Source organism: Nymphaea colorata, chromosome 7 (assembly GCF_008831285.2).
Source record: "Nymphaea colorata isolate Beijing-Zhang1983 chromosome 7, ASM883128v2, whole genome shotgun sequence".
Taxonomy (NCBI): domain Eukaryota; kingdom Viridiplantae; phylum Streptophyta; class Magnoliopsida; order Nymphaeales; family Nymphaeaceae; genus Nymphaea; species Nymphaea colorata.
In genome coordinates this window covers 14,015,344-14,039,260 of record NC_045144.1, presented here as the reverse complement: position 1 = coordinate 14,039,260, position 23,917 = coordinate 14,015,344, and the positions used below count along the sequence as shown (strand labels likewise).

General features: G+C 39.2%; 1 protein-coding gene across 2 annotated transcripts in view; it reads right to left on the bottom strand.

The window, feature by feature from the left end:
* The window catches only part of LOC116257426 (synaptotagmin-5), a 47,952-nt gene that overhangs the window by 18,640 nt on the left and 5,395 nt on the right, over positions 1-23,917 (bottom strand). For both annotated transcript variants that reach the window (XM_050078671.1, XM_031634157.2), the window contains exons 3-12: positions 23,717-23,824; positions 22,910-22,942; positions 22,687-22,776; positions 20,437-20,562; positions 19,296-19,448; positions 18,338-18,757; positions 18,129-18,263; positions 10,190-10,405; positions 9,762-10,037; positions 9,391-9,528 (exon numbers count right to left, since the gene is read on the bottom strand). In XM_050078671.1, the coding sequence (XP_049934628.1) occupies positions 9,391-9,528; positions 9,762-10,037; positions 10,190-10,405; positions 18,129-18,263; positions 18,338-18,757; positions 19,296-19,448; positions 20,437-20,562; positions 22,687-22,776; positions 22,910-22,942; positions 23,717-23,824 (1,695 nt within the window). The remainder of the gene's footprint in view (positions 1-9,390; positions 9,529-9,761; positions 10,038-10,189; positions 10,406-18,128; positions 18,264-18,337; positions 18,758-19,295; positions 19,449-20,436; positions 20,563-22,686; positions 22,777-22,909; positions 22,943-23,716; positions 23,825-23,917) is intronic.

Below are 23,917 nucleotides of genomic sequence, written 5' to 3'. Positions count from 1 at the left end.
CCAAAATAGGAAACATGTTCAAGGAAAGTGACATCTTTGGTAACATAGGCCCGACCAGTGGAAGGGTCTCGACACTTGTACCCTTTTTGAGTGGGAGAATACCCTAAAAAAATGCCCTTAATAGATCTTGGATCAAGCTTTTTAATGTGAGGACTATGGTTGTGAATAAAGCAAACACAACCAAAAACTCTGAGTGGAAGAGAGAAAGGTTCACGAGTCCCCGGTAACAGAGAGTGAGGCGTCTTCCCATTCAACACGCGACTAGGCAACCGGTTTATAAGATACGCACTGGTCAACACAGCATCCCCCCAATACTTTTTTGGAACATGACGTTGAAAAAGAAGAGCCCGAGTCATATTCAATAACTGACGATTTTTTCGTTCAGCAACTCCATTTTGAGGAGGGGTATAACTACATGAAGTCTCATGAACAATTCCCTTTTTTCGAAAGAAGCTATCAACAGACTGGCACATATACTCTCGAGCATTGTCAGATCGAAATGTCTTAACAGATGCTCCATATTGAGTTTCCACATAGGCAATGAAAGTCTCTATGACAGTAGGAACTTCACTACGGTCTTTTAGCAAGTAGACAATAGTGTTACGAGAATAATCATCTATAAAGGTGATAAAATATTGAAAACCATGACAAGAAGGAATCCCTGCAGGCCCCCACACATCAGAATGAATCATGGCAAATACCTCATTAGACCGATGGCTAGACAATGGGTACGAAGCCCTAACATGTTTGGCCAGGTGACAGACATCACAAGACACCATAGTCATATCTAACCTGGAACATATATCAGGAAACAACTGTCTAAGAAGGCCAAAAGGCAAGTGTCCAAGGCGCTCATGCCACCGTAGAAGCAACTGAAGGGAGTCCTCTCTATTCTTCGTGGCTTGGCTGACTGCCGTCATGAGAGCCTGAGCAGCACACATAGGTAAACGATAGAGCCCGTCAGAAGCTAGGCCAATCCCAATCCTCTTCCCTGTCACCAAGTCCTGCATAACACAGCGATCAGCGGAAAATATAAGTTCGCAATTTAACTCCTTCGTGATCTTGCTAACCGACAAGAGATTCAAGGGAATATGAGGAACATGTAGAGCATTGTGGACTAAGAACTTGTTCAAAAGTGGGAGACTCCCTTTTCCAGCCACAGAGATAGATGAACCATCGGCAAGGGAAACACGATCCTTTCCTGATGAAAGCTTATACCCATGAAAGACCTTAGGATCGCCGGTCATGTGGTGAGTAGCGCCACTATCAATGATCCACTCTCCCATACGGCAATCCGCCATAACGTCTATAGATGAAGAAGCTGCCATAATCACAGATAGTCCAACAGGAGGCAACAAGAGAGGCACCGATGACAACAGAGAGCACCAACGGGCAGTAATATCCGGATTCCCAATCAGCCCCAAGAGTGAACAGAACGTCGATTGGGGGAAACGATCGTCGGAGCGCCGGCAGACGTTGAGGCAATCCTCAAGTTACGCTCCTCTCCTCCTATATGTCCTCTACCAAGTCACGGACCAGCCACCTCTTCTTGCACGGTGGGCGCCAAACAAAAACAAGAAGATGGAATCAAAGATCAACCAAGCAATATATTGCAGGTAAGAGGCGGATGCACTTCACCGGATTTGCAAAAGACCCCTAGGAAGTGACATGAATAGGGGGAGGCAAGCTTAGGAAGCGCCTAAGCACGCATATCTTCTTTCTTCTTCGGGAAGCAAGACTACGGCACAAAAGGTAGTGGCGCAAGGGACAACGGTGACGGCGACGGTCAACAACACAAGAGCGACGGCGCAAGAGCGACGCCGCAAGAGTGGCTGCGATGGCGATGGCGCAAAGAGTGACACCGGCGGCGGCGGAAACAGCGACAGTGGTATTGGGTACACCGGCGGCGGTGGCTGCTGCAGCAACGGTGGCGGCAGCGGCGGTGGCTGCTGCAGCAACGGCGGCGGCGGCAGCGGCGGTGGCGGCGGCGGCGGCAGTGGCAGCAGCGGCGGCGGCGGCGGCGGCGGTGGTGGCAGCGGCAGAGGCGGCGGTGACTGCAGTGGTGGCGATGGTAGAGGTGAGAGATATTAGGGTTGGAACTTCACAAACCCTAAAAATTTCCCAAACTCGTCGGCTCTGATACCATGTAGAAACACGAACAAGAAGAGGAAGAGAAACAACGATCACGATGTAACGTGGAAAAACCCTCAACAAGAGGAAAAAAACCACGAATGAGGAGGAGCCGGTGCCCACTAGCCGCCAGACTCTCTCTCTCCTTTGTCTTTCATTCACACAATAAGGATTAGGGTTACACAACTTAAATAATGCCCAACAAGGGCTACAAGTTGGATACGGATCCGGACCCGGTCCCGAGACCCATCTAACATACTTCAACACATTCAAATGCCCCCTTAGTGCATATGAAGATAGTTCTTGTTACAGCCGGCAGCCTTAGAGAGAGAATCGTTAATCCATTCACTAACTCTAATCTCCATAATAAAGAGATTAGGGTTGAAGAGAGATTTACAAAGTACATCAACAGAAAATAGAAGAATGTTTTAAAAAGACCTCCTAACTATTAAATATTGCAAAGAACCAACTAGAACCATAAACTCTTCTAATTCAACACTCTCCCTCAAGCTAGAGCATACATATTAATCATGCTCAGCTTGTCACAACATCTAGAGAAATCACCAATAGGAAGAGCTTTAGTGAAGACATCTGCAGCTTGATCTTCTGATGATACATGAATGATAGTTATGGTTCTTCCTTGAACGAGATCCCGAATGTAATGGCAATCCACTTCCATATGTTTAGTTCTCTTATGGAAAACTGGATTGTTTGCAATGTATGTGACTACCAATACATCTTCATGGAAAGCGGAATCGACACACTTAGGCTAGATAGCATGGATTTAGCCCAAGTCATTTCAGCGACAGTTTGAGCCATAGCTCTGTATTCAGATTCAGCACTAGATCTTGACACCATATTTTGCTTTTTGCTTCTCCAAGATATAAGGTTGTCTCCCACAAATACACAGAATCCTGTGGTAGATTTCCTGTCTTCGACTGAGCCAGCATAGTCAGCATCACTATAGGCTTCCACTTCCAGGGTCTTGCCTTTTGTGAACAAAAGTCCTTTGCCAGGAGATGATTTCAGATATTTGACCACCATTAAAGCAACATCCCAATGAACTTTCCTGGATTTTTTTATAAATTGACTTAGTTTCCCCACTGCAAAGCTAATGTCTGGTTTGGTCACAGTAACATAAACGAGCTTTCCAATAAGAGACTTGTATGATCGAGAATCCACTAATTCTGATTGGTCATCATGAATATGTATGCGTGGATTCATAGGTTGATTAGCCGGTTTAGCTCCTAGCATCCTGGTGTCCTGCGATAAATCAAGAACATACCTTCGTTGAGAGAGAACTACACCTTCCTTGTTGCGAGCCACCTCTATTCCCAAGAAATATAGTAGTTGACCAAGATCTTTCGTCACTAAGTGTTTTTGAAGAAACAACTTTGTATCAGAAATTTCTTGATCGGAGTCACCTGTCAGGATAATATCATCAACATAAACCACTAAAATGGTCATACCCCTGGAATTCTTCCTGATAAATAGAGAATGATCAAGAGGGGATCTCGCAAAGCCACGCTTTGAGATTACCTCAGAGAACTTGTGAAACCACGCACAAGGACTCTCCTTGAGTCCATAAATAGCTTTCATCAGTTTGCACACTTTTCCACACTCCCCCTATCGTTCAAACCCTGGTGGTTGTTGCATATAAATAGTCTCATCAAGATCACCGTACAAAAATGCATTTTTGAGATCAAGCTGATACATGCGCCAGTCATGGTATACACCCACAGAGATGATAAGACGAATGGTCCCCAACCGAGCAACAGGAGAGAAACTCTCGAAGAAATCAACCCCGTAAGTCTGCGTGTAGCCCTTAGCAACCAACCGAACTTTGTATCTTTCTATAGAACCATCAGAATTATATTTCACTGTGAATATCCACTTGGAGTCACCAATGTCACAATCAGGAGAAGGATCAACAAGTTCCCAAGTGCCTCGTTGAACTAATGCATCAATCTCTTCTTACATAGCATGTCACCATTGGGTATCTAATAAGGTCTGTTGGTGACAAGTAGGAACTGCATGGGCCGCCAGAGCTTGAATAAACTGTTGCATACTTTTACCAACACCGTCAGTAGAAACAAAATGAGATATAGGATGCAGAGTACATTGTTGTTTGCCTTTGCGTAGAGCAATAGGTAAGTCCTGACAGGGATCATATGAACTATGTATACTCACTTCAGATGTACTTACCTCCTGAGAAGCGATTGGGGAAGGATCATGAGAAGGGTCCTGTCGACGTGTGTAGACCAGCGGAGGATCACGAAACTTGAACACTACAATAGGAGAATCCCCAGAAGGAGACTCGTAAGGGAATGACTCCAAAGGAATATGAGGAATAGGTAGTGGGTCAGATGACAGTGCCCTCCAAGACCGATGTTACCTTTGACACGGGCAGCAATACCAAGAGCGAAAACTTGCCTGTTCAAGTCACCTCTATTCGGCTGAACAAAGACAATTATCTCTCTTGGTCTGCTGCGCTTGAAATTGGGATCACTAGTCGCGGTCGTCTGCCCTATATCACTGGGGAGAAACCTGCACCTAGTAAAACTGATCCTGGATGGGCGACTTGGGCGTTGGAAGATAGTCAAGTTAAGGTTTGGATTATTAGTTCTGTTTCTGATGATATTCAGCCCCTTATTTTGCGTAAGTTGACCTCATATGACATGTGGACTGTGCTTGCAAGGATGTATGGCCGTAAAAAGAGAGTCCTGCGTACTTACCAGATTAAACGCAGCATCTATTCTCTTAAACAGGGTGACTTGTCTGTGGCATCCTTCTATGCAACCCTGAAGACTAAATGGGAAGAACTGGATTATCATGTGAATGATGACTGGAAGTGTGGTTCTGATCATGAACTGTACTGGCAGAAAGAATGGATGGACCGCACTTTTATTTTTCTGGGAGGTCTGCGTGATGAGTTTGAATCCATTAGGAGTCAAATTCTCAACTGTGACGAGAACCCTGGAATTAAGGAGGTGTATGCCCGGGTGGAATCTAAGGAACAACGCCGTCAAGTGATGCATATTGACTCTAGTCATGGTAGTTCACCCTCTGCTTTTGTTAGCCATGCTCCAGGAACTGGGCAGCGTCCTATTCGGCGTTGCAGTCACTGTAACAAGTTGGGACACTCAGTTGATTTTTGTTGGGATCTTCATTCTGAGAAGAGGCTCACCCGTGGTCATCCTCCCTCTGGTAGGGGGGGTCCTCCTGTGCCTGATACTAGCTCTCCCAGTGTTGAAAAACCGAAGCTTTCCTCTGACCAAATCAAGGAATTACAAGCTTACATCAGCCGGTTATCTACTACTAAGGAGGAATCCTCCACGTCTGAGGGAGCTCAGTTAGCCCAAGCTCTTGTTGCCACAAGTGATCAAGGTAATCCCTTACTTGGTGATTGGGTAGTTGACAGTGGAGCTACTCATCATATGACAGGGAACCCTAAGATGTTTCAAGAGTACAAATTGTCTTCAGGGCAGCAACGCGTATCTATGGTTGATGGGTCATCGATCTCTGTGGCTGGAAAAGGGAGTTTGTCCTTATTAAATAAATATCTTCTGCATAATGCTCTTCATGTTCCCAATATTCTTGTGAATTTGTTATCTGTCAGTAGTATCACCAAAGAATTCAATTGTAATCTAATTTTCTCTGTTGATCATTGTACCTTGTAGGACTTGGTGACGGGAAGAAGATTGGGATTGGTTCGGTTATTGATGGCCTCTACAGACTGCCCGTACAGGTTGCCTCTGCTCTCATCTCAGCCACTAGCAGACAGTTGACGGGCGTGAAGGACAGGTCTAGCATTATGAGATGGCACGAGCGCCTTGGACATCTCCCATTCCAGTTGATTAAGAAGTTGTTTCCTAGGTTGTTTACTTCTGTTTCCATGGACTCCTTCACATGTGAACTGTGTCAGCTTGCTAAGCATATTAGGGCTTCGTACCCTATTTCTATCAATAAAACCACTCGTCCTTTTGCCTTGGTTCACTCTGATGTTTGAGGTCCTTCGGGAGTACCCACTTGTTGTGGTTTCCATTACTTTATGACTCTGATTGATGACTACTCCCGTTGTACATTCGTGTACTTATTGAAAGAACGCAGTGAGGTTCCTGTCGTTGTCAAAAACTTTGTTGCCTTTGTCGAAAATCAATTTCAGACCTCTGTTCAGACTTTACGTACTGATAATGCCAGGGAGTATGTCTCCCAATCCCTAGATGACTTACTGCGGGGCAAGGGTATTGTTCATGAGACGTCCTGCAGTTATACTCCTCCTCAAAATGCCGTGGCCGAACGTAAAAATCGCCATTTATTAGATGTCACTCGAGCTATTATGTTCCACAGGCATGTTCCTAAGCGCTACTGGGGCGATGCTCTCCTCACTAGTGCCCACCTCATCAACCGTATGCCTACTCGTGTGTTGAATGGCCGTACCCCTTACTTTGTGCTCAGTCCCACTCATAACCCCTGGCCTCTTACTCCTCGGGTGTTCGGGTGTGTTTGCTTTGTTCATAACCATAGTCCCACCATCAAGAAACTTGACCCTCGGTCTGTCAAAGCTGTCTTCTTGGAGTATTCCTCCACTCGGAAGGGATATAAATGTATTGACCCTACTACCTCCAAAATCTATGTCTCTCGGGATGTTACCTTTCATGAACATGAGGCGTATTTTCCTGCGAATCCTCTTCAGGGGAAGTGTATAGGGGACAGTGTGGAAGAGTATTCTCCAAATCAGCTTATTCAGTTTATAGACTTCTTGGACTACAGACTTAGTCACAGTGTGGAAGATACAGTCAGAGATGATAAAGACAGTCATGTGGAAGAAGATACAGTCAGAGATGATAAAGACAGCCATGTGGAAGGGGGCCCTGTGGTTGATCAGCCCACATCCCGTGATCATTTGTTTGGGTAGGTTTACACTAGAAAGGAGAAAGATGTGGTTGAGACTGTTGATGTAACCAATCTCAATCCTGTGAGTTCCCCGAATGAACCAAGTCCAATGAATGAAGAGCTTCCCATAGCCCTGCGCAAGGGGACCAGGTCATGTACTTCTCACCCTATTCAGAGATTTGTCTCATATTCTAAACTCAGTGAAGAATACAAATGCTTTATTACCACTCTGTCTATGTCAGTGATTCCCAGGTGTGTGGAAGATGCTAGAGAGGACCCTAAATGGCTTCAGGCTATGACAGAGAAGATGGATGCCTTGGCAAAGAACAACACGTGGGAAGTGGTCGATATTCCCAAGGGGACTCACTTAGTTGGTTCCAAGTGGGTGTTTAGTGTGAAGTATAAACCTGATGGCACTGTGGAACGGTATAAAGCTCGTCTGGTTGCAAAGGGATTCAGCCAAAAATACAGAATTGACTATCTTGAAACCTTTGCTCCTGTTGCAAAACTGAAGACTGTGAGGGTCATTTTGGCACTTGCAGTGCAAAAGAAGTGGGGCATGGACCAGTTTGATGTCAAGAACGCCTTCTTGAATGGTCATCTTGAGGAGGAGGTCTATATGAGCATGCCTCCCGGATATGCTCAAAGTGGAAAATGTTGTCATCTCAAGAAGGCCCTATACGGCCTGATGCAGTCCCCTAGAGCATGGTTTGAAAGACTGAGGGTGGTAATGAAGACAAATGGGTACAAACAAGGAAATGGTGATCATACCCTGTTCATTAAGCAGAGAAGTGGCCTGGTGAGCATTCTTCTTGTGTATGTTGATGATATGATTGTCTCAGGTGATGATGAAGAAGAGAAAAGGAAGATGGAGAGGTTAGCTGCTGAATTTGACCTTAAAGATCTGGGAAAATTAAGGTACTTTCTGGGAATAGAGATTGCACGATCAGAGACAGGGCTTGTTATGAGTCAAAGGAAGTACACTCTGAACCTCCTGAAAGAGACAAGTAAACTGGGATGCAGGCCCTTTCTAACTCCAATGGAGTCAGGTACAAAGATAAGTATCAAAACTGGTAACATTCTGGATGAGAAAGGAAAAGGACGGTATCAGAGGCTGGTTGGTAAGCTTATTTATCTTACTCTTACTCGCCCTGATATTACTTATACTGTAAATGTGTTGAGTCAGTTTATGCATGCTCCTATTGATTGTCACTGGAAGAGTGCAGAAAGAGTGTTGGGATACCTGAAGAATAACCCAGGTAAAGGGTTACTGTATACACAGCAGGACAAACTTAATATTGAAAGATATTCTGATGCTGATTGGGCTGGTTGCAGACGGATACCAGAAGGTCTACCACAGGGTACTGCATCTTTCTAAGGAGAAACCTGGTGGTATGGAGGAGTAAAAGGCAGGAGGTTTGTTCTAGATCCAGTGCTGAGGCTAAATACAGGGCTGTTGCTATGGGGGTTACAGAGATGTTATGGCTAAAGATTCTTCTAGCAAATATTGGAATTGAAACTGAAGAGAAGATGAAAATGTATTGTAACAATAAGTCTGCGATTAACTGGCAAATAATCCCGTCCTACATGACAGAACCAAACATGTGGAGATAGATCGCCACTTCATACGGGAGCGCATAGATTCGAAGGAGTTGATCCTTCCTTATATGAAGTCTGAAGAAGTCTGAAGAGCAAATTGCAGATGTTATAACTAAGGCCTTATGTACATCTCAATTTGAAAAGAATGTTAGCAAGCTTGGCATGTTTGACATGTATGCCAAGTTTGAGGGGGAGTGTTAGAATACAATGTATAAGGAACCGGGTCAGGATATGGGTATCATGGGCACGGGAACCGAGGACGGGCTTGGTTCCCGAGGCGGGTCTCTCTTCCTTCCTCTTTTTATTCTATCACTTATTTGTAATTGTTGATTAAGTGAATAGAGTTTTTTCTCTCTCCTAGGGTTGCGGTTTTGCCCCTAGGTTAGAGCTTCCCCATGGTTTTTCACCTCGTTCCGAGGTTTTCCACGTATATCCTGTGTTTGTTTTCCTTTCTCTTCTTCCGCTGCATGTTTCTACACAAATCAAAGAAATATAATCAACTGCTTGACACGTCATAACCCATGTTACACTTTCTATGTTTCTAGGTGAACAATAATAGAAACCTGCACAAGTTTAGATGCCACAGAACAAGCAAACATGTCCAACATCAGCTCTGACCTTCAAGGAGAGGATCAAGAATGGGCATACATCATATTCAATTCTGAAAAAAATCTTAAATACATTACATATTCTATGCTATAATGGGTACTTATGCATTTTAGTAAGATAAACTCTTTTATTGCATATGAAATCGATTGTCCAAACCTTAGACTTTCTGTGTGTGTTCCCATAAAGGATTTTAACATATGGATCACTTGTGCCACTTAAATCAGCAGCAATAAGGCTTTTTGCTTCAATAAGAACAAGCTCTATTACACCAGCCACTCGTCCTTCATTTTTACTCTGTAAATTTTATAAACGAAACAAAAGGATTAGTATACAAAACAAACTGCAAATGAAGAATTGCATCAACACAAGCCACTTTCATTGACAAAATAGTTAAGAGATTAATTAATCATGGATCTAAAAAATGGCTCAGAGAAGATTCAAAATCTGGTCATGTTTTCTCTCTTTTAAACTTCAAACTATTATTTGCATAAAACTTTTTCTGTATAGCTGTATCTGGACTACCAAACCTGAGAATCTTCTATGTCTCCATCTTTCACTTGTTCAATCCGAATCCTCAGTTCTCCTGTATTTACTCTTTCCAGAGGAATCCATATATCTTTTGTTGAGTCTTCAGTTAAACCTTCGAAGTTTATTTTTGCACTTCCAACACTATCATCTCCAAATATATCAGAGCTATAGCATGTTACTTTTAGATATTCACCACCTCCAATATCATTAAACTCAAAAGATTGATTCCATATGGGGTCTACAGCATGAGAGAGTGTCCTTGTTTGGTAAAGAACCTGACATATATCCACAAGATGAAAGATATAATTAACCCAAAAACAATATGAGTTAATAATAGATGAAGTCTACAATCTTTGGAACTGGACTGAGATGACAGAAGATAAAAATTAAACAAATAATTTATGGTTGAATCAAATATAAAAGCAACCTTGCCATACTGTAGTTTCACATAGGTACTACTCATTCCTGGTCTGCCCACTGATGCAAGGTTCCTTCCCTCTATGATGGTGATCTTAAATTTCCTGCCTGTTGGAGAAAGTTGTTTTGAGCCACCTGTGGTCATTTCAGAGCTTAATGTGGACTTCTCTAAATTGTTGGAGCCATCAGCAAACAGCCACCTTTTCAGCGCCAGTTTTATAGTTACCTGAAACACGAGAATTCACATCCTTGGCTTGCATGAAAATGTACCCAAAGAACTGCATCATTGACCCATCAAAGTACGCAAACAAAATCATAACAAAACTAAAAGGAAGTGAAAAAATAATAAACTAAGAAAAACATTAAATTAAAATGGTCAAAACACAAACTTGTAAAGACAAATTGCATCCATTAATGAAAAACCCTCCTCAATCAAAAGTACTGCCAATCATGATCCTTGTATGAGCAATATAATATTTTTCCACATCGATAAACACAAGAGAAACAAGATAAGATATGTTCTCCAACGAAGAGAAAAAGTTTAAGGAATATGTGCTTCTAGAGAAAGTGAAGTATAGTTTATATTATTGCCATAGAAAACGCGTCTTTTTCGAAAAAAAATGTGTATAATACACGAAAAATAAGTCAGCTGTATAAAACATGAAAAAAACGTGTCTTTTTAAAAAAAATGCCAGAAAATAAAATCATGAAAAAAATGCGTATTATACGTGTTTTTCGTGTCTTTTCGTATTTTTTATGATTTTTTATTTTTATACTTTTCAGGATTTATCAAATGTTTTAAATTTTTGAAAAATTTGCCTACATTTTCTCGAGATATACAACGTTGTTGTATTATACCCAAGAAATTCCTCACCGTATAATACTCGTACACGATATATGTGACAATGATTTATACTTTATATATATATACACTAAAAATACACACGTTCACATATATCTTTTTTCTGTGTACAGTCAAAGCAGCCAAGATATTCTGGACTACTACCAGGTACATCAGTAAAGCCTCAGGTGGGGTTGAGTGGCAAGCAAGAAAGGCTTTTTGATGGTATAGAAGTAGAATAATGTGGCAGATAATCACTAAAATTGTTCAAACCAGGGTTAGGAGGAGAGAGAATCTGTTAGTTTCATTATTCCTTAATCATACAATATATATCATAGGGTAAGAAAGGGGCGGCAGCCTGTACCAGTAACTATTGTTAAAGTCGTGTGGTTAGTAGTTTCTCATTGTCTTTCAATCGTCGATTTCTACCTCCATCGTGTCCATCTTTCCACTTCTTTTTCACTCACGATCTGTGCTAGATTTTAGGAAGGTAAACTTTGTCTCTCTCTCTCACTCTTTGCAGCGTATTTTTCTTTTTATTGTTTGATTCTGATATCACGCTCTTTGCAGCGTATTTTTCTTTCCACTTCTTTTTAATTTTTATTATGTGATTCTGATATTCTCGCCTCGTCTAGTGCCAGTGTGTATTTTTCTCTGTTTTAGTGTGTTGTTCACTATTTTAGTGTGCTGTTTACGTTTCTGGAATAGTGATGCAACCTGGTGGTTCACTGGTTTGTTTATGTGGTCGGTTGAGAGAGGTTTTATTAGAGAGACTTCATATTATTAGGTGGCTAAGTGGCTTTCTACTATTTTATTATTCTTAGGTTTTTATTTTCCTGCTTTATTTAGCAAAACATTTTAAATGTCTTAATGCATGCTTTCTACGACTTACATTTTCTTTTTGCAGATCATAGCTAAAGGCAGCATTGCTAATTTGCTACGTTTTCTAAGCTTGCTTTATCTTTAGTTATCCTGCTCACTGTATCCTGTTCACTGTCAGTTGTGATTCTTGTAAAATTTTCTTAAAGTCTATTCTTGTTGTAGTGGTAAAATGCCATGTTTTTCCCTAGCTTTTTAGATTCTCTGACTTGCCGATACTATAATAAAATGTGCATACTACATGCTCATATAGTCATATCTTGTTTGTATAACAAAATCATGGTTGCATGCTAAGTTGTTTAAAACTTTAAATCAATAGCCACACAAGTCAGTCATGGTCTAAACTCTAAAGCTAGTTGATGATGATTAGAGTATGCAGACTATCTATTCTTAATTGAACTAAAATTATGCAACTAACCCATTAAATTTGTTATATTTGAAATTTTTCGTTTTGAACTTTGAAGGTAAAACCTTATGATGGCAAACAGAAGGAAAGGAAAAGAAGTCGTTTCAGATTCTCTTGCAATAGGTTCTTCATCTAGTGTGAATGTGGATGAAGGTGATGTTTCAAAGTCTTCTACGCTACCTAGTGAAGCATATGCATCCAAAGAACAACCACTATGGAAAGAAATAAAAGCGGTCAATAAAGATGTAGGCAATGGTGGTGGAAATGTGCATTTTGTATATAAATTTTGTGAAGTTACATATGTAGGATCTTACACAAGAATTAAGGCACATATGTTGAAGTTGTCAAGTTTTGGAATTCGACAATGTAAAAACGTTTCTACAGAAAAAGCTCGAGAGTTTAAGAAGTTGCAAGATTGTGCTGATGCAATCCACAACAAGAAGAAAACAAGTATTATTATGACAAATCCTAAGAGTTCAGACAGAAAAAGAAAGACTATAGAGACATGTTTGATTCTTACGGAAGAGCAGAAATAGATAAAGTGGTTGCTAAGTTTTTCTATTCAAGCTGCATTCCTTTCAATGTAGCTAGAAATTCATATTGGAAGAAGGTTTGTACTATGCTTGCAAATAGCAAATTATCAGGATATATGCCTCCCGATTCAGAAAGGTTGCGAACATCAGTTCTTCAGGATGAAAAAAACGAGGTTGAGCAAAGCTTAGAAAGAAAAAAGTTTAAATGGAACACGACTGAGGTATCAATTGTTTTTGATGGGTGGACAGATATTCAAAGACATCCACTAATTAATTTCATTGTCATTGCACGTGAGGAACCAATATTTTTGAAGGCAATTGATGCATATGGAGAATATAAAGATGTTGGATATTTGAAGCAATTATTTGTAGAAGCCATCAAGGAGGTTGGTTTTGATAAAGTGCTGGACTTAGTTTGAGGTATGATTTTCCACATATTTTTTGGACTCCATGTGTTGCACATACTTTGAATTTAGCACTGAAGGACATATGCAATCCTCCAAGTCAAGATGCAGATCATAAGGTATATGAGTTATTCTCATGGATTTAAGAGATTGAAAAAGATGCAAGAAATATTAGAAATTTCATCGTTAATCACCAACGTGCATTGTCTCTTTTTAGTAGTTATTCTGATTTGAGATTGTTAGTGTTTAGTAGAGAGTGGAGCTTTTATCGGGTTGAAGATGAGGCTAAAGCTTAAATTATTAAAAACTTTATTGTTGAAGATAAATGGTGGGATAAAATTGCATATTTTTTGGACTTTACAGAGCCAATTTGGGGCATGTTGAGAGCTGTTGATAAAGATGAGCTATGCTTCATAAAGTTTACGAAATGTGGGACGATATGATTGAACAAATTCAGTGTATAGTTTTTAAAAAAGAAAAAAAAAGACATTGTACTTGATAATTCAGAGTTCTTTGATCACATACATACAATATTAGTTGAAAGATGAGATAAGAGCAATACTCTCTTGCATTGCATGGCTCATTCTTTAAATCCCAAATATTACACTAAAAAATGGATTGAAGAAGCTCCTGGACGTGTTACTCCAAATCTAGATAATGAATTAAACATTCAAAGAATGTCATGTATGGAAAGACTTTTTTCAGATTCTTATACCAAAAGACAAGCACTTTGTGAATATAACAAGTTTTCTTTAGGAGATTTTAGTTCTGAAGGAGCAGCAACAGCAAGAGAAGATGATGGCAGGAGTCCTTTTGATTGGTGGGCGTCCTATAGATCAGAAATGCTCATGCTTCAGAAACTTGTTTTGAGGTTACTATCACAACTTGTTACATCATCGTGTTGTGAAAGAAATTGGAGCATATATGGTTATATATACAACATTAAAAGGAACAAGCTCACTAGCCAACATGCAGAGGACTTGGTTTATGTGCATTATAATTTGCATCTTCTTTCAAGGAAAGAAAAAGAATACAGGTCTTTCTTTATTATGTTGTTTTGCTTTACTCATTTTCTTATGTTATATTAAATTTTTTTATATTTTTGTGGTAAATATTTTTTATTGTTTAACTTTCGTCTTTAATAAAATGCAGTTGTGGATCATCTAAATATTAGGATGTAAATCCAGATGAATTTGATTTTGATGGAGACTGCAATTTATATACTGCTAACATGGATTTATTTGATCATGTTATTCCTTCTAAGGAGTTTGATGATGATGATACCGTTGAAAGCATTGAAGAAAATCAAGATATTGGTGGAAGTGGAAGTGGAACTGGAATGCAATATGTATTGATGATGTAATATGTATTGATGTATGAACTATAAAGTATGACTGTATGAACTGTGATTCTGTGAACTCAAAACAAGAGTACATTTCTTGTTGAATGTTGAATTGATGATTGATAATGATATCATGATTAGTAAATTGCAATTTTGATCTTGTTATTTAATAATTTTGTGATTTATAGACAAATTTTTGTCATATAATATATATATTATTATTATAATAAAATAATAATAATAATAATAATAAATACTCTCGCCGCACCGCCGCACCTAAATTTTTTTAGATGTGTTGCGCCGGCACCCGCACCCCGCACCTTCGTGACATAGATAGTCACTCCTAAGCTAGTAAGCATGGTTTTGAACTGAGACGTCTTTGTTGCAGTCTGAGCCTACTCAGATTCAGCATTAGATCTGGCAATAACAGTCTGCTTCTTGCTCCTCCATGATACCAAGTTCCCTCAAAAAAACAAAACACAAAAACCAAAGGTAGACTTATTGTCTTCAAGAGAACCTGCATAATATGCATCCATGAATGTCTCAACTTTGATGGGGAGGATGGGAGTAATAGGGTTTGAACTCAAAAAAGGTGACATCCATACTCTTTCTTCTGGATTGGGTCAAAGCACATGTATCCCTTTTGGGTTCTAGAATATCCCACGAATATACACTTTGTTGCTTGGGCAACAAATTTTGTGGGTTTGAACTCAAAAAAGGTGACATCCATACTAACATACTCTTTCTTCTGGATTGGGTCAAAGCACATGTATCCCTTTTGGGTTCTAGAATATCCCACGAATATACACTTTGTTGCTTGGGCAGCAAATTTTGTCTTGCTTAGGTCAAGTATATGTACAAAACATACACATCCAAAGACCTTAAGAAGAAGATGAAACACTTACCATTAAGATAAAGAAGTTGGATAGGAATTTTCTCATCCATTGAAGAAGATTAATAAGATAACATGCAATCAACATAGAATCACCCCAAAAGAAGGAAGGAACATGTCCTTGAATCATTAAGGTTTGGGCAACTTCCTGCAGGTGCAGGTGCCTGTGTTTTCTCTCTGCAAGTCCATTTTGAGGAGAGGTATGAACACAAGTGTATTGTGGATGAATTCCATGCTTATTGTAAAATTGCATGAGGGACAAGGGGCGAAATTCAAGAACATTGTCAGTCTGAATACATTTGACGCAAAGAATGAAACTGAGTCTTTATTTCTAGAATGAAAGATTTGAGAATATAAATGACTTCAGATCTATCTTTCAACAAATAGACTTAGGACATTCTTGAGAAATCATCTACAAGAACCACATAGTAACGAAACTTAGATCGACAAAGAGCTCGACTAGGCCCCCACACATCAACATGTATAAGATCAAAAGGACTCTTACTACTAGGACTCTGACTCAATGAAAAGGAACTTCGATAATGCTTCCCGAGCTGACAGGCTTCACATTGGAACTCGACAGAAGAAGGTAGACGAGGAAAAACTTCACAGAGGTTGGATATGGAAGGGTGTCCAAGCCTAAGATGCTAATGGAATAAACTAGTACTCAATTTTAAGGATGATGTTGCCACTCCATCTGGTTGAGATAGGTAGTAGACTCTATCCTGCTCACAGCCTCCACTTCTCAATCGATAAGTCCTGAAACACACAAGAACCAAGGTCGAAGATAACACGGCAATTCAACTGTTTAGTAAGCTAGCTCACAGATAAAAGATTTGTCGAAAGAATTGGAACGGTTGGTGATGCCATGGCCTCCCCTCTGAAGAAAACAATTGCCGAAGGCAAATTTGTTTGCTCAGGAGGCGGCTGCCGCCCCCGGTTGCCCACCGGAGACGGCCCCACAGAGCGTCACCAGGGACCAACTGCCAGCAACGCTCCATAGTGCTGTCCTCAGCGGCAACCGGAGCCGGCGACTGCCTTCCCCCAAAGCAAACAGATAAAAAAGGGTGGTGGTTGCTGCCCCCATTGTAAAAAAATTGCATTTGACACACTTTTTTACCGTAGGGGGAGACCGTCGCCTCCCCTCCATGGCGGACCTGGCTCCAAGTCTGCTGGCTAGGCCCCGGCGGGGGTCACCAGCGCCATTAAGAGGGACACGACAACCTCCCTCTACAGCATCCCTGTGGTACAGACGCACATCAGCATCGTACGTTTGAGATAATGTGCAGCGGCTCACTTGTGAACTATGTAGCGGCTACGCTCATTGTTGAGCGTCCTATGCATTTGCATCAGATGCTCAATGTTTTTTTTTAAAAAATAAAAAAAAAAAATTTGGGGGAGATGGTAGGGCGAGGCCATTGCCTCCACTCCACGACGCTGGCGATGTTAGGCAGGGGGTCGCCAACCATCCATAATGGCTAACGATGCCCCGCCTGGCATCACGGGCCACCCAGAACGGTTGGCAATGCCAGGCACCACAAGGCGACGGCCTCCTCTCTGCAAAAAAAAAAAAAGGCCCTTGGATGGGCTGAAGCCCTAGGTCTTTGGCTCTGATACCATGTTCAAACCGGGGCTACGAGGAGAGAGAATCTGTTATTTTCATTATCCCTTAATCATAGAATATATATGATTAGGGTAAGAAAGGGGCAGCAGCCTCTATTACAATAAAGTCCAACCAAAAAATAAAAAAGACAATCAGAGACTATTAACCACATGACTTTAACAATAATTAGTGAAGGACCCCTATAACTATGTATTATTTTACAACAAAAATATTACAAATTAATTGCATTAACCATCACATGCAGCGTGTTTTGACCACCTTAGCACAATTTGTTACTGCAGTAACTTGCAGACTCCAAAGCAAGCAAAAGACCAAAGCAATTACAGTGTCCTAAGTCAGGCAGTTCCACAACTAGAGGCTCAATAGAAGTCAATGCTTTTGAAGGAACTTGACAATCAATAATAGGACATTACTGTAATCAGTTATATTTCGTAGTTACCATTCAATTTACTGGTTCCAGTCTTAAACTTCCAGTGTTAGCTTGAATAGAATATGCCATGTTTCTCGCTTGTTCATCTATGTTATGTAGATACCCATGTGGAATTGGGACATTCTCAAGGAAATGCATTGCACAAATAAAAATTTAACAAAACAAGGCAAGGGGTACACATGCACACATATATGTAAATATAAACAAATTTTTCACTTTTTTTGTGCACACAATTTATATTCTTTTAAACAGTTTATACTCAAGCTTTTCACATATCTTCTTTTGATAGGCAAATAAAAACTGCTATCTTTATGAAGTTAAATTAGACATGATAAAAAGAACAAAGACTTTTTATCTCAAGCAACTTCACTATGGTTCCTTGGCTTTTCTGTTTGTCACTTGCAATATAACAAACTTTTATATAATATGTTGCTTATTATGTGTTGTACTTTTTAATGGCATTTTACAATGTTGATTATATAACAATTAAGAGCTTATTTCCTAGTTCAGCAATTAAGACACAGCCACGCAGAAGAACCATATCGATGTTTCTAGAGCATTTCTAATAACTCAAGACATGAAAGCAACAGAAACATACCTCCACTGACTCAGTACCATCAAAGGGAACAACCATTTCAACCTCTTTACCAAAACATTCAGCATGTTTAACTATTGCAGAAGATTCAGATCCTACCGCCCAAAATATTATTGAATCATCTGCAACGTGGGTCATCTGCACAATTTGCAAACAGCTACAAGCTAATTCATGCATTTGAAGAATACAATATCAGGAGAAAGAGAAGCAACCTTTATCTCACAACTAGTAAGACAGTCAAGCTTCATGTTGGTTGGACTCCATTCATAAAGATGCACATGCAACGTGCTTGAACTTTCAGGTAACACCATCTCAAAGCTAGCATTCCAGTTTGGATTTGAGCCTTGTTTTACATCTGTCCTTTGTGAGATATCTCCAAGCTCCACTTCAACAAATGTGTGCAGGCCATCATTAGCACTACCATCTGAAGATCCATCAAGTTCAGCTGAGCCATGACTTTGGGAAGCTTTCTGTCGTTTTATGTTAGCTCTGAGCAGATTACTAACAGAAATGACTGTAATAGAAACTGTACCACCAACAACAGTTCTTTTGTCGGATGTCAGTGGCAAAGGGTAACATCTGCGACGAGGTTCGACCATTGTCTTAACCAACAAATCAGTAAGAAATTTAACCTGCATATCAAGTAAATATTTAAACAGTATAGAAGCTTCATCAAATTGTAGTCCTTCTGAAGTTCCAAATTATAGATTAGTTGATTCCAATTGTAGCTTAACTGTTTCAACGACAATTACTTGTCGATAAAAAAAAGAGAGTAAAAACCCAAGTCATATGGGTATAGATACGGTTTGGGTATGGGTACAGAGAAATGGGTATGGACATGGTAACTTCAGGAAATGTGGTTACGGGGGTATGGCAGGATTATATATTTGTGTATATCTGTAAAATAACTCAAAGAAATCAAAATGAAAGCAACATCTGAATAAACAAGTGCTATAATTAAAAACATTATACGTTAATGAACAATAACTTTAAAAATAGAATGGAAACTGCGTTGGAAAAACTTAAATCATGTCAAATTAAACAGTTTGGATCAGTTTCGATCTTAAAAGTACCCAAGTGTGTCCAAGTACCCACTTTGGGTATGGGTACAGTGACATAGGTACATAGACCTAACTTTAGCACCCATGTCACTTAGGCATAAACATATACCAGCCAAGCTGAGACACCGGGCAATTTAGATGTCGGAAGTTCTTGATCTCCTCCAGTTGCTCCACTTCCAAATGCAATTCCGATGCTCAACTCTGGAGTGGTTTCAAATGAATAAAGAATAGCTTGTCCATCTAGTATTGGCAAAACACAAAGCTGCATAGCAACGCAATCTCTTAAAAATAGCATGAAACATTTGCAGATAACCAATAACCATCAGAACAAGCAAGGAAACACTGAAACAAGATACATGCATAGGCTAAACAAAACAAAGCCATCTTCTGCTGCAGGCAGATGTATCCTTGACCAGAAACGGGAAAAAAATTTAAAAATGATTAGAAGGCAATAAACAAGACTTAGGGTGCATTTGATGGCCCAGAACAATTGTGATTCAGGAAAAATTGCTGCTTTCTCAAGAAAATGAGAAACATGAATCAAATAATGAAAAATAATTCTTGAAAAGTTATGCTCTCTAGAGAACTATTTTTCCGTAAGGAAGTCAGACCTAGAGGGTTCCAACTATCTGGATTTTTTTTTTTGTCAGTTAGGTTTTCTCCTTTTTTTTCTCTCTCTCTTCCCTCTCTCTCACTGAGCCTGTCTCACCCTCTCTTGCCATCTGTCTTTCTCACTCTTCCCAGTCCCTCTTTCAGCATCATGTTGCTCCAGTGCATGGTGACCTTCAGTTAGATCATTGCTAAGGAGACAACCAAGGCAGCTCTATGCAATTTCTCCTATTCAGTTTCAAGTACAATCACTTTTTCTTCTAATTGGTAAGCATTGTCTCATAATTGGTAAGATATATCAAGTATGCAGGGCTAACTGTTCAGGATTAAGGCCTCTCTTCATAAAAGTCATAAAGTCTACTCTATCGGACTCCAGATCATAGCTGAAAATACTAGCTGATGATGCTTCAGAAGAAAAAACATGCAAATCATAACATGAAAGAGTATCAGATCAAACCATAAAAGTGCAAAAGAGGGAAGTGTAGACGAACTCAAACATAAACCTAAAACAAATTACCGCACTACCATTGTATGCTAGCATGAAAAAAAGCCATGAAACTAGTACAACAGAAAGAAATGCAATCTTAGGATTTGAAGATACAGTAGAAATGTTGAACTTGGCAACATGTTGTTTAACATACGTCACCCTTAATATGAATGCTGTTGATTAGAATCTGTTTTGTCCCAAGGAAAGGCATTGCCAACTTTGTGTCCAGCATTATGCACATGTTGTTTGTCTTCCATTCAAAATCCATATGTAAAACTTGCTGAAAGTTCACAAAAATCAATAATTTACTGGCACCTAATATAAAATAACTTTAGAAACAACAAAAGAAGAAGAAAAAAAAAAACTATCCACTAATAAAAGAGCCAGCCAGATGATCAAAGCTATGACAAAGAAAACTCTAGATTATTGGAAATGGAATATTCAGATGGTGTTAACAATAATTTTTCCATCGGCAAAAGATGCAGAACTATGATGCAACTCATGGAACATAAGTTTCATTTAGTCTAAGAATGCAAACTCCAAGGCTTATACGCTGCAAAAGAAACTACCTTTTGCTTCCATGAAAATAAACATGGAATTGCTTAAGCCAGCTAGTCCATCACTTTGTCTCAAACCCAGAAAAAACAATAAAATTCACTTTCACAAAAATGCAGTTGGAAGACGTCTCAAAATCAAATAGTTGGCAGATAAACATGAAAAATAACCCAAAGAGGCTGGTAAAATAAAAGGAAGAGAGACAACAAATCACTTTGCAGGAGATCAAGCAAGTCTTTAGATATTTATGATGATCAAAATATTTTGTTTCATCACGAGTTTAATTAAAGAAACAAATTTCATGATCAAAAATCACTTTCAAACACAACTCTCTAGCTTATCTTGTAGGTTGGCAAATAGTTTTCAAATTAGATTTCCATTAGCAATTATTCATTTTATATGTCATTTCATTTGAAAATGTCTAATCAGTTAACTTAAATGGGCAGTTGAAACCAATATTATCAAACTTCAACTTTGAATCAAATCCATCCAGAAAGACTGTAAATAGCTGAATTGAATCAAATTGGGATTTATTTGTGAATCAAATTAATTACAGTAATGGAAAATTCAGAAAATAGAAAATAAAAAAAATATGAAAAAGATACAGATTGATAAAAGCTAAGAACAGCGGGAATTTATACTTTAATATATAAAAAAGCAAGAAAACAAAAAAGGTTTAAAAGTCAACAATTGAGTGGAAGCCTTCTAGTATTTCAACCTAGTGGAATCCTTCTACTATGCCCCAGTGCCAATGATGATGTGGGAGCGGTGTGCTAGATAACATATATCATAACCACACTAGGCACCAAGGCAGCCTAGTAAGGATAAAACTTCCAAAATTTCCTCCCTCTCAACATCAAGTAGTACTTCAACAATATCATGATGAACTTGAGTTTTTATTTCTCAAGAAGAAAGAAGTAATTCTTGGAGTTCTTGAACTTAACACCATACCTGCAAGGATGACACTTCAAAGAGAAGAATAACTAAGACATAGATTCAGCTAAAAACAGAATAGATCAAGTACTCAATCATTTCATAATTACTGGTTATAAATCAATATATCCTACTGCAAAGATCAGCAGACTTCGGCATTTGATAGTACAGATTCATCTAAAACAGCTACAAACAAAATTACAAGCTTGGATCTTACGTTTGTGCTGAGTAGTCAAAAGGAGTATCTTTTATCACTCATCTGTGCAACATTATGTTGTGTTTATGTTTCATGAATTTTGGAAGATGGTGATTATTCAATGGATGCCATGTATCAGACCCACGACAATCAGTTCTGCTAGATGCCAGAGGCTGCATATAAAAGATGAAGTTAAAGGCAGTAAATTTATCTGACCAGATAGAAGTTACAGCCCTTTCGTTGATTGCTTATCTCCCTTGAATCACTAAGCTTCGGTTGTTGCAATACATTTAATGATATTAAATTTTCAGCTTATTAATTTTCAGCAATAATAGCTAAGCTTCTATTGTTGCAATAGGTTTGGTCTTATTAATTTTTCAGCTTATTAATTTTCAACCTTGATACCATCCCAAACAAGACAGACCAGAGAATTAGCAAGCTCTTGCTGCTGATTCAATAGGTGCCGAAGATGGCATCCCTGCCCTACTTACAAGTGACACACACAAAAAATGAAAAAAAGGGAAGCTCAAATGACATTATAAGACATAGTGATGCAAAGATCAAATGACTAAAAGACTGTAAAACAACTGGCTCAAACAGCCTCCACATACAATTGTACCTGTGTAAATATTTCATCACACCCAGTATGTATTGGAGAACAACAGAAGAAGCATCAACTGATAAATAATGTAATGGCAAGGTCTAAAAGCCAGAAGTCACCTGCCCTCCTGCAGTTGTCCAGTGTGTCCTATGCATTCCTAATATAGGTGTGCATGAACCTAGAGAAAATTCTTGAAGTTTGATTCTTCTCTGGAAAAAGATTGAAGAAAATATGAGACAAAATAAACAAGTCAACAAGCAGGATGACCAGATAACTTGTTTGCACAAGGAAAAGGAGAATGAACAGCTTGAGTTATGGAGTTGGATGAAATGTGCGACTCACAACAAGCTTTGGCTTCCGTATCCTTATGTGTTTCTGAAAAGACACAATATCTTAATTAGATGAATTTGCATGTTAGATTATACTGTAAAAACTGGATGATCAAGCTTATGTAAACTTTCACCAAGGCTACAAAATTATCAAACAGAAAATGCTTAAATGCATTTTAAGATATCATAATATGCTAAATACTGTTGCATAGGCATTAAAAGAACGAAAACTAGCATAGCACCCAATAGGCATCTCAGACGAATGAAACACAGATGCAAGAAATAAAACAAATAGAGGAATCCACAGATCCTTGTATGTTCTGTACATATTCATGTGATGAAAACAATTTTTACAAATCTATTCGCAGACATCAGCAGAATATTTTGCCACAAAAGTTTGAAGTGAATATTTTCACTGGCAATAAATGTCAGAAAAAACTGTGAAATTGCAAATTTTATGGAATATGAAACACAAAGTACATGCATAGTGGATCCAATATCTTCATTGGACATCCAATTTTATGTTGTTAATGTTAAGGTTCTGGAAAGCAAACATTGGACAAAAAAAACAGAGAACTGTTACAGAAAATTATGAGCTTGCATAATAAATCACCAAGTTACCTATCCACAAACGTTCAGTAAAACATGCTAGGCACATAAACACGAAACAATAATTTCTAGGTAAATCAGAAAATCAAATTCTCAAACATTGGAAACCAATACCACCAAAAACATTATCACCTATGCATGCCAATATGACAATGGTGACTTTAAAGAAACATTTCAGTTGAATATATCTCAACAAATACAGGGAGCTCACCTGCAAGACAGCAGAAAAATGCTTTGACAGCTTGGGAGCCACAACATTTGGCCAAACTTGGACAAGGAGTTTATTCAACCATTGACATGACTCCAAAGGTGTTGTAGGCTGCAATGCACCACTAACCATTAGACTTTATCATGTTTTTCTGTTCATGTCAACACATGATAAATGTGAGATTCTCGACATCCTCAAAGCCTT